Source organism: Galeopterus variegatus, unplaced genomic scaffold, assembly GCF_000696425.1.
Source record: "Galeopterus variegatus unplaced genomic scaffold, G_variegatus-3.0.2 Scaffold493, whole genome shotgun sequence".
NCBI lineage: Eukaryota > Metazoa > Chordata > Mammalia > Dermoptera > Cynocephalidae > Galeopterus > Galeopterus variegatus.
This window is the reverse complement of record NW_007726604.1, coordinates 433,502-448,610: the sequence shown is the minus strand read 5'-3', so window position 1 is coordinate 448,610 and position 15,109 is coordinate 433,502. Positions and strand designations below refer to the sequence as shown.

General features: G+C 42.8%; 1 protein-coding gene across 1 annotated transcript in view; it reads left to right on the top strand.

Annotated features, from left to right (window-relative positions):
• The first annotated feature begins 285 nt into the window (after window positions 1-285).
• The window catches only part of FBXO18 (F-box protein, helicase, 18), a 31,828-nt gene continuing 17,004 nt past the window's right edge, over window positions 286-15,109 (top strand). Inside the window, 12 exon segments of the mRNA XM_008569423.1 lie at window positions 286-424; window positions 2,426-3,027; window positions 6,471-6,601; window positions 6,705-6,908; window positions 9,031-9,089; window positions 9,809-9,950; window positions 10,301-10,392; window positions 12,121-12,289; window positions 13,065-13,287; window positions 13,960-14,047; window positions 14,132-14,218; window positions 14,931-15,067. Coding sequence (XP_008567645.1) covers window positions 2,491-3,027; window positions 6,471-6,601; window positions 6,705-6,908; window positions 9,031-9,089; window positions 9,809-9,950; window positions 10,301-10,392; window positions 12,121-12,289; window positions 13,065-13,287; window positions 13,960-14,047; window positions 14,132-14,218; window positions 14,931-15,067 — 1,869 coding nt within the window. The 5' untranslated portion in view covers window positions 286-424; window positions 2,426-2,490.

The following is a 15,109-nucleotide window of genomic DNA, read 5'->3' as shown; positions in this document are numbered from 1 at the left end:
GTCAAGGATTAAGATCCCCTTACCGGTCATCTTTAAAAAAAAAAAAGACATTCTTTCTTAAATTCTAAAGAAGAGATACTAAGAAACTATGAAATGACTCAAAGTCAGTAGATATATAGAAAAGACAGAAAGGGCTAACTGGGGTTATCCACAAAAGCAGTCATCAGTTACTATATTCCTAAAAATAAAGTATGATTTGCTGGCTAGCGTGTACAATTGGTGATAACTAATGAGTGTCCCATTTCTTCTGCCTGTTGGTACAAAACAGTGAGACAGTTTAAGCAGAAGCATCTCACAGCCATCGACTGCCAACATTTGGCCCAGAGTCATTTGGCTGTGACCCAGCCCTTCGGCCAGAGATGGACAAACATAGATCCGAACCATGGTCTCTATCCTAGACCCAGGACAAAGAGAGGGAGAAGGGGTACGTCTTCCAATAAAGTGTCTTGCATTTAAAATTTATAGTGGGTGTGGCCTTTGACTATCTCCCAGTTTAAAAGTATTTGTAAGTATTGCTGCTGTGATCTTGTAGTCCTGTTGCAGTAGTTTGACAGTTTTTCATTACTTGTGAGTTTTCCATGAAAATTCTGTCTGATTACAGTGGTTGACAAAAGCCCTGGGAAAATGTGATGGGATGAATCCCATTAGCTTGTGTAATTGTAGAGCGAAGGAATGCATGGACCAGTGTCACCATATTCCAACCCAGAAACATTGTGATTATTTGACTCTTCATCAGTTGTCTTTGTCCAATCTGTTGCTAGGTCCACCATGTCATTATTTTTCCTTCAAAATATTCCCTCATCCAATGTTTTCATGGTAGACTGTGCCCTTTGTCACCTAGGACCTAGACCACTGCAGTAACCCTTCTCCTTGACTTCAAATTTTATTTCTTCCACATCAACTGGAATATATGTCATCAAGTTAATATTCTTGAATATGATAATTTTCTATAATGTCATAGCCATTCTCAAGAACCTACAGTAAAATGTTGCCCCGTTACTATCATGGATGCAAGCTCACCCTTGCCATCACCTCATGTTTATTATTATTATTATTATTATTATTATTTACAGCCAGTCAAATTTAGCAGTGGGGGGTTGTATACCAGCTTTAATGACACTAATGTTAATAAGTTGTAGTAACCTACTACCATCGGACCAGTCTGATATTTATTATTAATAAATGAAAGTTCCACTTCTGGCAGTTTGGTTTTCTTTTTACTCCTCTACATGCCAAATAAATTCCTGCTTTTGTTAATGCCTGTTAGTATAATCTAGATTGCCTTATTTCCCTTTGATATATCTAATTTCAGAATCCAACTCAAATATTATCTAATTTTCCTTAAATATTTTAATACATGTTTCTCACTTTTGGGAACTACTATGACCAATTGTGTGAGTCAATTTTAAATTTAATTATAGTATTGTTTGTTTTGTGTATATAAGTTAACTTCTCACCTGTGTTGTGAGTTATTTTAAAATTTTAAAATAAAAAGATACAAAAAAAATAAAAATAAATAATTTTTAGGAGTTTGAAAATACTGTGGTGATGTGTGTCATCACCATTTGGGCTCCCTACATGGCTGAAAAGTCCGTGAAGTCAGAGATCATACCGTTTTTCATTTCATATTCGCCTCAGAATCATAAGTACTTAGTAAATAAATGCCAATTGAATAAATGAGTAGAAGAGATTAGGTGCCATTCTTTTTTTTTTTTTTTTTTCCTTTTTGAGACTGGCCGCCTGTCAAATGAGAAGAGTGTAATTTTCTGAATCCTGATAACTTAAAGCTTGTTCCTCTGTGCTTAAGCAAGCTAGACCTCCTATCACAGGGGTGAGCCAGGAGAGGTGCGCTGCATGCATGCAGGTGTACATATGAGCAGTCATCTCCCTTTGGTCTGCATTCAGGTGCTCAGCGTGCAGCACGCCACTCATACCTGTATGCACTGCAGGGTGTTATGTGGGCCCTCACACTGCATACTGGGGCTCTGTCTCTTCCCAGATGTGTGTCTGATTATATGACAGAGCCAAATATAAATATTTTTTTTTCCTTTTTGTCTTTTTTCATGTCCGGCAACGGATCGCAACCCTCAGTGTCGCGCCCGTACCGGACTGGGACTGGCAACGGGATCGCAACCCTCGGTGCTGCGCCCACACCTCACTCATCCAGTGAGCGGGAACCGGTCTGTATGTGGGATCCGAACCCTCGGCGGGAGCGCCGCCGCGCTCCCAAGTGGCGCACTGTAGCAGTGCGCCACCGGGCCGGCCCCAAATATAAATATTTTTTATGTAACCAACTGACCCATAAATATACATCCTGTCTCTTTATTAACATAGATAATTGAAATTAGTTTGTCGTGTTTGGGTCAACAGCAGATAAGCAGTTGTCGTTTATTTCTTGTCCATTCTGTTTGGGTTCTCTCTCCAGGTCAAGGATGTCAAAGATACAACCCTGAGCTCTTCCTAGCTGGCCAGCAGCAGGGCACAAATGACATGGCCAAAAGTAATTCTGCTGTCCAGGACGGCTGTCAGGACTGTGAGGGTGACATGATCTTCCCAGCAGAGAACAGCTGCGCCCTGCCCCAGGAAGATGATGGGGAGGCAAGTTTGGGCTCGGCAGGGTCAGCTCTGCCCACCAGGAAGCGGTCTCGGTCCTTTGAGGAAGAGAGTAATCAGGCTACAGGGACCAGCCTATGGGCTGGAGTTTCTAAGAGAACCCCACGGCATCATCTGTCCCTGTCATACACAAGGCCTAGGGAGGCCAGGCAAGAAGTGGAGGACTGTGTGCCATGGCTCTCTGCAGAATCTGGAGAACCTGCCCGAGAAGTTGAGGACATTGGTCCTGATCCCATTCCTGACACGTACTATGGGCTTCTTGGGACCTTGCCCTGCCAGGAAGCGCCGAGCCACATCTGTAGCCTGCCCACTGAGGTCCTAAGGCATGTCTTTGCCTTCCTCCCCGTGGAGGACCTCTACTGGAACCTGAGCCTGGTGTGCCACCTGTGGAGGGAGATAATCAGTGACCCGCTGGTGAGTAAGTGCTAAGCCGCGTAGGGGCACTTTCTCTAATGGCACGTAAGTCAGCTTCATGTCGTGCATACTTCTGGTGAGGGGATCTCTTCAGAAGTGGTGGTTTCCATTTGCCTTCACAATCATCTCCATATTCCTCAGAGGCATTTGAGGCCTCTCTCCCACGTGTGTTCCAGCCTATTATTCCAGCCTCCTGGCTCCTTCCTCTCAGCACATCCAGTACTCTCTCCACAGTGAATGATTTGCACATTCCTTACCTTCCGTGGGTTACTCTAATCCTCCCACTCCCACCTGAGGGCCCCTCACTTCTCTATTGACATCTTACCTGGTCTTCAACGTTTAGCTCTTACACTGACTGCTCCTTCCTGTTTAACTCCACCAAAGTTAATCACTTTTTCCTCTTTCTGCTTCTGTAGCAGTTTATACCTCTGTTACAGAATTTATTACCTAACTGTGTTAGTTTTTTGTTTTTTTTCTTTTTGGTGACTGGCAAGTAAGGGGATCCAAATCCTTGACCTTGGTGTTATAACATTGCACTCTAAGCAATTGAATTAACTGGCCAGCCATGTATTAGAGTTTTAGAGAGCTTTTCTCCCCACTTTAAATTATGGGCTCATTGATAGAGGCCCATAATTTAAGCTGGTTTTCTTGGGTGCTGAAAGCTGGTTGTTCTGTACGTCTTTGCATTTTCTGTTGTGCCTCACAGTTTCTTACACATAGCAGGTGATTGACCAATGAGTATCACATTGAATCGCCCTGGAGCACCTTCTGAGATTGACACAGTGGACACCGGCTCTAAGAGAAGACTTTCTGGTCCTATAGTTGACCATATTACTGCTCTGGCTTCCCACCCTTTCCTTTGAGGGCAGGGAGAATGTTTGCTTAGCTTATGTATCCCTTAAAGTAGCTATTTGGGAATAAGTCAGAGATACGGAGATTAAATCTCCCTTCAACTGTATTGAAGCTTAAAAATTTAGGGATGGTATGCAAGATAGATATATCAAGACTTAGTAAATTTTTCTTCTGCACACAAAAGGTTTTGGAGGAAATTTCATGTCACTCTAGCCCTGTTCTTTACTTGGGGTACTGACTCCTAGTTTTTGAGAAATACCTTTATACTTTTAGATGTGAACCTGTTTGTGTCATAGTATTTGTGCACACTAAATTGAGATCTCTCGGGTGTGAACTGAATAGTCACAGATAGGGATAAGTGAGGGTTTTCTCCATTATGCTGGAGAAGGTTTTTTGGGACAATGTTCCAGCTTGTACATACTTCTTGAAACGTTAGTAGAATGCTATGTTTATTGTCATTAACAATGATGTGATGTGTTTATTTTCAGTAATTTATGATGGCTCATATTCTTTTCTGGTTGTATCATTGTCTGGCTTTGGTATCAGGGTAATATTGCTTCATAGATAATGAGTTTGGAAGTGCTCCCTCCTCTTCAGTTTTTTGGAAGAATATGAGGAGTATTGGTATAATTCTTTTATAAATGTTCAGCAGAATTCTCAGTGAATCCATCTGGTCCTGGGCTTTTCTTTGTTGGGAGCTTTTTGATTACTTATTCAATCTCTCTACTCAGTATTGGTCTGTTCAGATTTTCTATTTATTCATGATTCAGTCTGGTAGGTTGTGTGTTTCTGGGAATTTAACCCATTTCTTCTAAGTTATTCAATTTGTTGGTGTACTGTTGTTCATAGTTGTCTCTTATAATCCTTTTATTTCTGTGGCATCAGTTGTAATGTCCCTTCTTTCATTTCTCATTTTAGTTATGTGAGTCTTTTCTCTGTCCAGCTAAGGGTTTGTTGATTTTATTTATTTTTTCCCAAAAAGCCAACTCTTAGTTACATTGATTTTTCTTTATTTTTTAAATCTTGAATTTGATTTATTTCTACTCTAATCTTTATTATTTCTTTTTTTCTGCTAACTTTGGGCTTCGTTTGTTCTCTTTTTCTAGTTCCTTGAGGTGTAAAGTTAGGTTGTTGATTTCAGATCTTTCCTCTTTTTTTTCTTTTAAAAGATGACTGGTAAGGGGATCTAAACCCTTGACTTGTTGTTGTCAGCACCACACTCTCCCAAGTGAGCTAACCAGCCATCCCTATATAGGGATCCAAACCCGTGGCCCTGGTGTTATCAGCCCCACTCTCTCCCAAGTGAGCCACGGGCTGGCCCTCTTTCCTCTTTTTCTTTCTTTTTTTTTTTTTTTTAAAAGATGACCGGTAAGGGGATCTCAACCCTTGGCTTGGTGTCGTCAGCCATGCTCAGCCAGTGAGCAAACCGGCCATCCCCATATAGGATCCGAACCCGCGGCCTTGGTGTTATCAGCACCGCACTCTACCGAGTGAGCCACAGGCCGGCCCCTCTTTCCTCTTTTTCAATGTAAGAATTTACAGCTATAAACTTCCCTCTTAGCACTGCTTCCACTGCATCCATAAGCTTTGGTATGTTGTATTTTCATTTTCATTTGTCTCAAGATATTTCCTTATTTTCTCTGTGATTTCTTCTTTGACCCATTGGTAATTTTAAGAGTGTGTTGTTTAACGTCTGTGTATTTGTTGATTTTCAGTTTTCCTTCTCTTGATTTCTAGCTTTATTTCATTGTGATTTTAAAAGATACTTTGTATAACTTCAGTCTTTTTAAATTTGTTAAGACTTGTTTTGTGGCCTAACTTGTGATCTATCCTGGAGAATGTTCCATGTGCACTTGGGAAGAGTATATACTCTGCTGTTGTTGGGTGTAGTGTTCTGTTTGTTTGTTAGGTCTAATTAGTCTATAGTGTTGTTCAGATCCCTTGCTTATTTAATCATCTTGTGTCTGGTTGTTTTAGCCATTACTGAAATTAGATATTGAAGTCTACTATTAATCATGTGTTGCTGTCTATTTCTTCCTTCAATTCTGTTAATGTTTGCTTCAGATACTTAGGAACTGTGATGTTTGGTGCATATATATATATATATATATATATCTTCTTGGTGAATTGACCTTTTTATCATTGCATAATGTCCTTTTTGTCTCTGATAACAATTTTTATGTGTAAGAATACTTTGTTTGATATTAGTACTTTCTTTTTGTCATTATATTGTGTCTCTAGAAATAGTTTTAGACTGAAAAGTCTATTTTGTCCAATGTCAGTATAGCCACATCTCTCATATTTTATCCTCACTGAATTCTGAGCTCTTAGTGTCCTCATGTTTCAGGTAGGGAAACTGAAGCACTTGCTTTTCCCAGATTCTGCAACAAGTTAGTGTTAGAATTAAGACCAGGACCCAGTTCTAGTTTTCAACCAAAATTTGTGTAATATTTCTATCTGATTTGCTCAGCTTTTGAACTGTGAGCTATAACTGCTTTTCAGTTGGTAGAAGGCTTTCTGTGTGCTTGTGGCCTAATCTACTTGCTAACAGCCATTGCCTTCAAATTATTTTGGCTTTTTTAACTATATAGTTCATTCCTTGGAAAAAACTCTATCACCGATACCTAATGAATGAAGAGCAAGCTGTCAGCAAGGTGGACGGCATCCTGTTGACCTGCGGCATCGAAAAGGAGTCAGATCTGTGTGTGCTGAACCTCATACGGTGAGTTTCTTTTTTCCTGTAGGAAGACAGTTCTGAAGTCTTTTTCTGTACGTCAGTGCTTATAATCATCTTCCTTATGGACTCTTTCATGATTGTTTTACAGATATACAGCTACCACTAAATGCTCCCCCAGTGTAGACCCCGAGAGAGTGCTGTGGAGCCTGAGGGACCACCCCCTCCTTCCTGAGGCAGAGGCATGCTTGCGTCAGCACTTGCCTGACCTCTGCGGAGCTGCTGGGGTATGTCAGGAGGCTGGGGCAGGTCCCTGGGAAGGCAGCATCTTCTTTCACTGGAAGGAAGAATATCGGTGATTAAGTTCAGCTGCAGATTACTCTATATTTATTTTCAAAATCTTTATTTAATCTCTGAATGCTTTGGAGCATTAATTTTATCATTGGTCCCACTGCAGAAATAAAAGGCCATATAATTATAACTTCTTAGATTTGAAAAGAATTTAAAAAAAACATTTAGTCCAGTTTATCATTCTGCTCAGGAATCCTCTCTGAAATGTTCCTGAAAGGTGGTCATTTAGTCTCTGAACACTTCGAATATAGGATTTCTTTACAATACAGCACGTTCCATTGTTGACAACTTTGGTTTTTTGAAAAGGGTGGAGAAATTAAGGGTTTTGTTATAGACACACAGTGAGGTAATGAGAAGCTGGAAATAGCCACCATTTTCCTGAATCTCAGTCCTATTCCTCTTCCTCCAGATTGGTGACACTCACATGCAACTCTGCCTGTGTTTGCTGGCCACAGAGGGTTGGAAACCCAGGCATTTGCATTTCTCTCTCTTTTTTTTTTGGCAGCTGACTGGTACAGGGATCTGAACCCTTGACTTTGGTGTTCTAACACCACGCTTTAACCAGCTGCACTAACCAGGCAGCCCTCTCTTTCTGTCTTGAGTGGAATGACTGCTGATGACCATGGAGTGAGTTTTCTTGCACAGGGTGGTTGTAGTGAGAGGGGCAGGGAACTTTCCCTTCCTGAAGTGCAGTCTTTAACAGGGACACTTGTAAGAGTGACAAAAACGTGTTTAATGCTATTTCTTTGTTAATGAACATTTAGTTAGACATGACTAAATGGAGTATACTATCTTCACAAAATAAATTTTTAGTAACTTATTTAATATTTATTTAACTTAATATTTAATAATTGTTAAATAATTTTTTTTAAAAAATTAACATCATCATACTATAGAATTGTCAGTCTTGATTTCTCCCCTAAAGACTGCTGTCCACTTGTCTCTCCATCTTCTGTGCTTCCAGGGTAGGCACTCATTTACTGGTTATCTTGTGTTGAGAACTTGATGTGTGCAAGGAATAGAAAAGTGCAGCGTGGCAGGAGTGTAGGGAGTGAGGGGAGCTAGCGTGAGGTCCATAGGGGCGGATGGGCATGGGTAAGGACAACCTTGTGCGTTACCTGAGACTCTAGAGCACAGCCTAGAGTATGGTGAGCTGTAGTGCTGGTGGCAGGAGCATGACGGCGCAGCCTGGCGAGGTTGCTATAGGTCTCCAGGGACAGAGGGCAAGCCCAGCAATCAGTGAGCATGGGAGGAACGGGGCCAGTGGCACCCAGCGGCGGCCCTGTGGTCCTTGGTGAGGCATGAGGAGGGACAGTGTTCTTGATGGGTCCGGGTGCTTGCTGTGTCTCTGAGTTATGCTTCAGTTCATTTGCTGTGGCTTGTGCCCTGTCCCACTCCGCAGCATGGAGGCAAGGGCAGGGAGCTTCATGATGTGATTCGGACAAGACAGATGCACAGATGACGTGAGTGTGAACCCACATGTCGTCTGCATGTTCACATGGACATGGATGAGGAGCAGGAGACCTGTCAGGGTCCAGCTCAGGTGCCCTTACAAAGCATCACAGACCAGGCGACTTAGACAACAGACGTTTATTTTCTCACAGTTCTTTTTCTTCTTTTTTTTTGGCGGCTGGGTGAACTCGTGACCTTGGTGTTATCAGCACCACACTCTAACCAACTGAGCCAACCAGCCCTGTTTTCTCATGGCTCTGGGGGCTGGAAGTCCAAGACCAGGCACTGGCAGATGTGGTTCCTGGTGAGGAACTGGCTTTCTGGCTTGCGGATGCTGCCTTCCTGCCATGTCCCCACATGGCAGAGATAGAGCTCTGGTGTCTCGTATGAGGACGCCGATCCTATTGGATCAGGGCCCCACCCATATAACCTCCCTGGTGAGGAACTGGCTTTCTGCCTTGCGGATGCTGCCTTCCTGCCATGTCCCCACATGGCAGAGATAGCGCTCTGGTGTCTCGTATGAGGACGCCGATCCTATTGGATCAGGGCCCCACCCATATAACCTCATTTAACCATAATTACAGTCACATTCAGGGTTAGGACCTCAACATGTGAATACTGGGGGGATGTTCAGCCCATAGCAGTATGACATGTTGACTTTTGTTGATTTTTAGGTATTTCTTCCTGTTTTTCCTGGGAGATAATATGACCAAACTGAAATGTATTGTTGAAGGTATTTGTTGCCACAGAAAGACTGATGCTCAGACACAAGCTCTTCTCTCTCTGGGGATGGGGAGGAGTGCAGTTGCTTGCAGGGAGCATTAGGGATCTGGGGAAGTGAGTGTGGGGTCGGGACGAACATGTGGAGGTCCTGCAGTGGCTTGTAGTAGACTGAGCTTGATGATGTCCTGTTCCTCTGCTGTTTGAACTCTGTCATTTTGGTCCCTCTTGGTGACTTGGAGGCTGTTTTGTTTTCTGGTCCTTGGTAATCTTGTTATCCATATAGCACCTTTCCTTTGGGACCTTAAAAGAATGATATTCACGCTCTAAACCAATGTCACTCCACAAGAAGTAGGGGGCAGAGCAGCTGAGGCTCAGGAAGATGTTGATGTCAAGTTTATCAGCAAGTGTTGTAGTATACCAGTAAGATCCTTACTGCTGGAGCAGAGCGTGCATTTATTTTCCACTGGTTTTTATTGCTGTTTTGATTATTTGTCTCTCAAGATCACAGCTAGTGCTCTTGCTCCGTAAAGAGCATGGCCTGGTCTCTTTCTCCTTTTGGTAAGTTATGTAGAAACAGTGCACCTTTCCCAGAATTGTGTTCCCCGAGAATGCTTTTGTCAGCTGCAGATAAATTTAAATTCTCTTCTTTCCTTTTGTTCCCTGAAATGGTGGTAGGTCTTTTCTTTTTAGGAATGGTAAGGAGTTTAAATACATCTGGAGAAAAATGAGATATAGACTGTGACTTGAATTTGAAACTCTCTACTTCTTTTCCTATTAGGATTCACTACAACATTTTCTATTGCCTATATCTTCAGGAGAACTCCTGTACTCAGGCCACAAAGGTGAAAGAGGAGCCTTCTGTCTGGCCAGGGTATGTGTGCAACGTGGCGTGTGTTTTATCTTCCCATCTTGACCCTTTCTCGTGCTTAAGGAGGGAGGTGTTTTGTTTCACTTCATCAGCTTTATTGAGGCATAATGTACATTATGTTATGTAAAATTCACCAATTTTAAGAGTGTGATTCAATGATTTTTAGCAGATTTACTGAGTTGTGCAATCAGCATCATGATGTAGTTTTAGAACATTTTAACCATCCTAAGGGGGAGGCCTTCTTTTGGTCAGCTTTTGTTCTTCCAGTTTGCCTGTTGGTTTTTGGACAGCCTGTTCCCTGGGCTTTTCAATTACTCTCTATTTTTCTAATTTCTCCTCTGTAATGATTATAGCAAGAAAACCATCCAACTTACACATGAGCAGCAGCTGATTCTGAACCATAAGATGGAGCCTCTCCAGGTGGTGAAAATTATGGCATTTGCAGGTAAGAGAGTGCATCCAGCTCAGGATGGGGATTTCTGCCTTTTGTCACACAGTTCCTTCCCACCGTGGGCTGGGGCACCTGTAGCTTCATCTTATCCTCCTGCCACAGTCATAACCTCACCAGCAGCGGGCCAAGGAACGCATGCTTTGTCTTATCACTCCAGGGAGTCACACTGGGATTCCTGTGTAGACAGATAGTTCATAGGAACTAGTTTGTGGGGTAGATACTGCTGGAGTTGATTGATCGCATCGTTTATCATCGTATATGCTCCGTCCCTGATGGCCTCTGGAGAGACCTGTCATATTACTGTCCTGCGTGGAGGTTTTCATTGGCTTCCTGATTTTGTAGAATGACATCTAGAGGGCCCTCCCTCCGTCTGGTTCTAAACTACATTCCTAAATATATTGTCTGCTAGTCTGCCTCAGTCAGCTAAGCTGATCTGCTTACACTCTCCTGAGGTACTTGGTTATTCTCCTGTCTGAACCCTGGTTCATGCTATTTTCTCTACCTAGAATCCCTTCCTGCTTCTTTTCTGCCTCAATATCCTGCTAACAACAACTTGTTAAATACCTTCAATGTGCCTGGCACAGTGCTGAAGCTAACAACATTCTTTAAGGTTGGTTAGTTAACCTTATTTTATAGATAAAGAAGCTCAGAGAGACTTGCCCCAGGTTAAATAAGCAAATAAGTGGTAGAGCCAGAATTTGAAACTGGATCTGTCTCTCTCCAGGGATGTGCTGCCTTCTCTTTTCTCTCCTCTCCCCTCCCCTCTCTCTCTTTTCTCCCTCCCTCATCTTCCCCTCCTCTCTCTGTCCCTCTCTCTCTCTCTGACTGTCTTTGCTATGGTATGTTACTCCCGTCATTTCTGTTTCTTCTTGACAGGGGCCTCTTCGATCATTTGAGTCCTATATGATCTCCGGACTCTTACCATAAATGATTATCTAGTAAATATTTGGTATCTGATTATCTAGCAATAGCCAACACATGCATTTATAAATACTTCCACGTTATTTCATTATTCTTTAAGACAGCCCTGTTAGGTAGGGCAAGAGGTACCATTTTCCTTCTTTTACAGGTGAAATCTTTTTGTTTACAGCCCATGTTCTTTCTCACTATACTGTGTTATCATTATGTGCTCATTTTGTTCTCTAACTGCTTTATTTCCAACTAGATTGTAATGCTTTTTAATATACTCACAGTACTGAGCACACAGCTGAACATGTGCTCGATAAATCCTTGTTAAATGAATGGCAGGTCGAATAACTGAATAATTGAATGAATGGTAGAGAGTTGGGAGACAGGGGAGTCCAGAATTGAGTTTCATCTGTGTGCTCTTGCCTTAGAAGCATAGTGACTACTTGGCCAGCAGTAGTTACCATGTGTTGACTTCCTGCTGTTGGGGACCTTGATGGTTTATCTTTGTCCTCACAAACCCCACAGGTGAGTGCTGCCCACATAAAGCTAAGGAGCAAGCTGCAGCAAGTGAGGTCAAGTGGTTTGCTCTTGGTTACTGGCTAGAACCTGCCAGAGCTAACATCCCAGCCCACCTTAATCTTGCATAGAATCCATTGGGTTTTTTCTTTATTTTTATAGCAGTTTTAGTTTTACAGAGAAATTGAGCAAACAGGTAGTTCCCATACCCTCTCCCCACACACAACAGCCCCACTTTTATCAGTATTGAAAACTTGTCTGGTCAGAGGGTCACATCCTTCCCCTTGGCTTCTGCAGGCACTGGGAAGACCTCCACCCTGGTCAAGTACGCTGAGAAGTGGTCTGAGAGCAGGTTCCTGTATGTGACATTCAACAAGAGCATCGCAAAGCAGGCCGAGCTTGTCTTCCCCAGCAACGTCACCTGCAAAACCTTCCACTCCATGGCCTATGGGCATGTCGGGCGCAAGTGAGCACCGCTGTCCCTGTCATTGTCATCACCCCCCTTCCTCTTTCTCAATGGTGGTTATTATGATCACAGAGACACTGAGAAAGCATAGTGCTCTTACCTGCGTTCACAGGCAGGAATGTAAAGATAGATTCAGTGACTCGTGCCTTTACCCTGTGAAAGTGTATTGTTCTTAAGTGATTTTTCACTGAGGGGGCATTCTCGTTTCTCTGGAATTGAGGCTCAGAAGGTCAGATTGACTTGTTTAAAGATCAGGGTATCACAAAGCTTATCATTTTAGGTTTTCCTTGGACAGGTGTTGGGGAACTGGTTCAAAGTGTATTGTTCTTAAGTGATTTTTCACTGAGGGGGCATTCTCGTTTCTCTGGAATTGAGGCTCAGAAGGTCAAATTGACTTGTTTAAAGCTCAGGGTATCACAAAGCTTATCATTTTAGGTTTTCCTTGGACAGGTGTTGGGGAACTGGTTCAACTGAGGTGCACTGGCCCCAGGTGTTCTTTAAGGAACTTTGGGTGTCCCCTTGGGGGTGCTCTTGGAGCCTAGACTGCAACTTGGAATAGTCGTATCTGCTATGACCTGATTTGTCTTCTGGGTTGTCATACGTGAGTTCATGAAAGTCTAGTGTAAACCATTTCATGTCAGACATGGATCTTGTAGAACTTCTCTGGATTTTTTAAAAGTTCTCTCTCACCTGTATGTGAGAGAGAATGGGGGAGACACTAAATACCACAGTGCCAGTAAAGACAAATACTGTTCATTTGGGATATGCATTCCAGGTACCAGTTGAAGAAGAAGTTGAATCTCTTCAAGTTAACACCCTTCATGGTCAATTCTGTCCTTGCTGAAGGGAAAGCTGGATTCATCAGGGCCAAGCTAGTGTGTAAGACTTTAGAAAACTTCTTTGCCTCAGCTGATGAAGAGCTCACTATCGATCATGTGCCCATTTGGTGTAAGAACAGCCAAGGACAGAGAGTCATGGTTGAACAGAGTGAGAAACTGGTGAGTATCTTAAGTGTTAGGGAGGTGAGTTGACGTGGTGCCATGTTATTTCTGTCTTTCATTTCTTTAGAACTGCTTGCAGGAAGTTGAAGATGGAGGGGCGAGACCGTAGGCCCCTCATGGTAACTGTGGGCTGTGTGGTATCTTCTCCTGTGAAGAACATGCATAGACATCTCACTTAATCCTGATGCAGTCCTCCCATTTCACAGACGACACAGACTCCAAATGACCTGCCCCAGGGTTATAAGGGCTTGTCACTCGGTCTTCTGGACCTAGAATCTAATATTACATAAGACTGGGAATCTTCTAAGTTTTTTGATTATTGGTTCTGTGTAGATTTTGCTAGTGGAAAAGTTGGTTTCTTATTTTTATCAAGTCGTTTTAATCTCTTACCATTCATTTTATGAATTAAGTATCAGTCATAAATCAAGAAAAATAAATTCTGTTTCACCAGTGTTTGTGATGTCTGCTCGGTGCTGTGTCGTGGGCTTGGCACAGCCCCAGCGTCTCACTCCTCTCGATGCCTGAGACCCTCCGGGTATTGAGAGGCTGTCATGGAGCCTCAGGAGGCCAGGGAGACACCTGCCACTCACTGCTCTGTGATGTGGGATTTCAGCATGCTGCCTCTTCCCGCATCTTAAATGCTGAGTTACCATCTCCCTTGCTTTCTAGAATGGTGTCCTGGAAGCAAGCCGGCTCTGGGACAACATGCGGAAACTGCGGGAGTGCACCGAAGAGGCCTACCAGATGACTCATGATGGTAGGCAAGGGCCAGACACCGGAGGCTGCTGGGTGGGATTGCCCTCCTGTGAGTGACACATCTTCTCGCTGCTCCCTCTTCTAGGCTATTTGAAGCTGTGGCAGCTGAGCAAGCCCTTGCTTGCCTCTTTTGATGCCATCTTTGTGGATGAGGCCCAGGACTGTACCCCAGGTGATAAACTATTCAAGACATCAGTAGTCTCAAATACGTAGAAACAGCATCACAATTATGTAAGAGGATTTATAGGTGACTTAAGTTGATTATTATTCTTTGTGATAGAGGAGGAGCAAATGACACTTAGTCACTCAGAAATTCTTGCTCTGTAGGATTTCAACAGCTGTCCCTTCCCCTCGCATAAAGCAGATTTATCTTCCTATATATGTTTTGCTTAGGTTGTTCCTAAAATGTTGCTTGAGTGTAGGTCACCAGATGATGGGGACTAGACTTATGCTGAATGGGAAAAGATAGTCAATTTAGAGGGAAAAATTGTGTTGTATATTTCTCAGGTGGCTAATAGGGAATGCACAGTATTATGAGTGTGATTTTCTAGGTCATGTTTGAGTGTTACAGTATTGAGTGTATTAGTATTAGAGAAGACAATTCGCTTATTTCATATTTGCCTATATATTTTCTTATACTCGGTAATTAATCCAGGACCACAAATCATCTGTTTTCCTGGGACCAAGAACTGTCTCATTTGTACATTATAAAGTTGCTTCTTCTAACCAAGTGCCTGCCCTGCAGGAAGGACAACTTTGTTGTCCAGTGTGCACTTACTAAGTTTTGTGAAAGCGTTTGCATCCTTGTCTTTTCAAATACAATTTCTTTCTGCTTCATGGGCTAAGTCCTTCAGATGCTTCACTCTTCCTCTTACTGGTTGCAGCCATCATGAATATAGTTCTGTCTCAGCCATGTGGGAAAATCTTTGTAGGGGACCCACACCAGCAGATCTATACCTTCCGTGGTGCAGTCAACGCTCTGTTCACGGTCCCCCACACGCACGTCTTCTATCTCACACAGGTAAGAGGGATCCCTGCCTCTGAGTTTCCAGAAGCGTAGGAG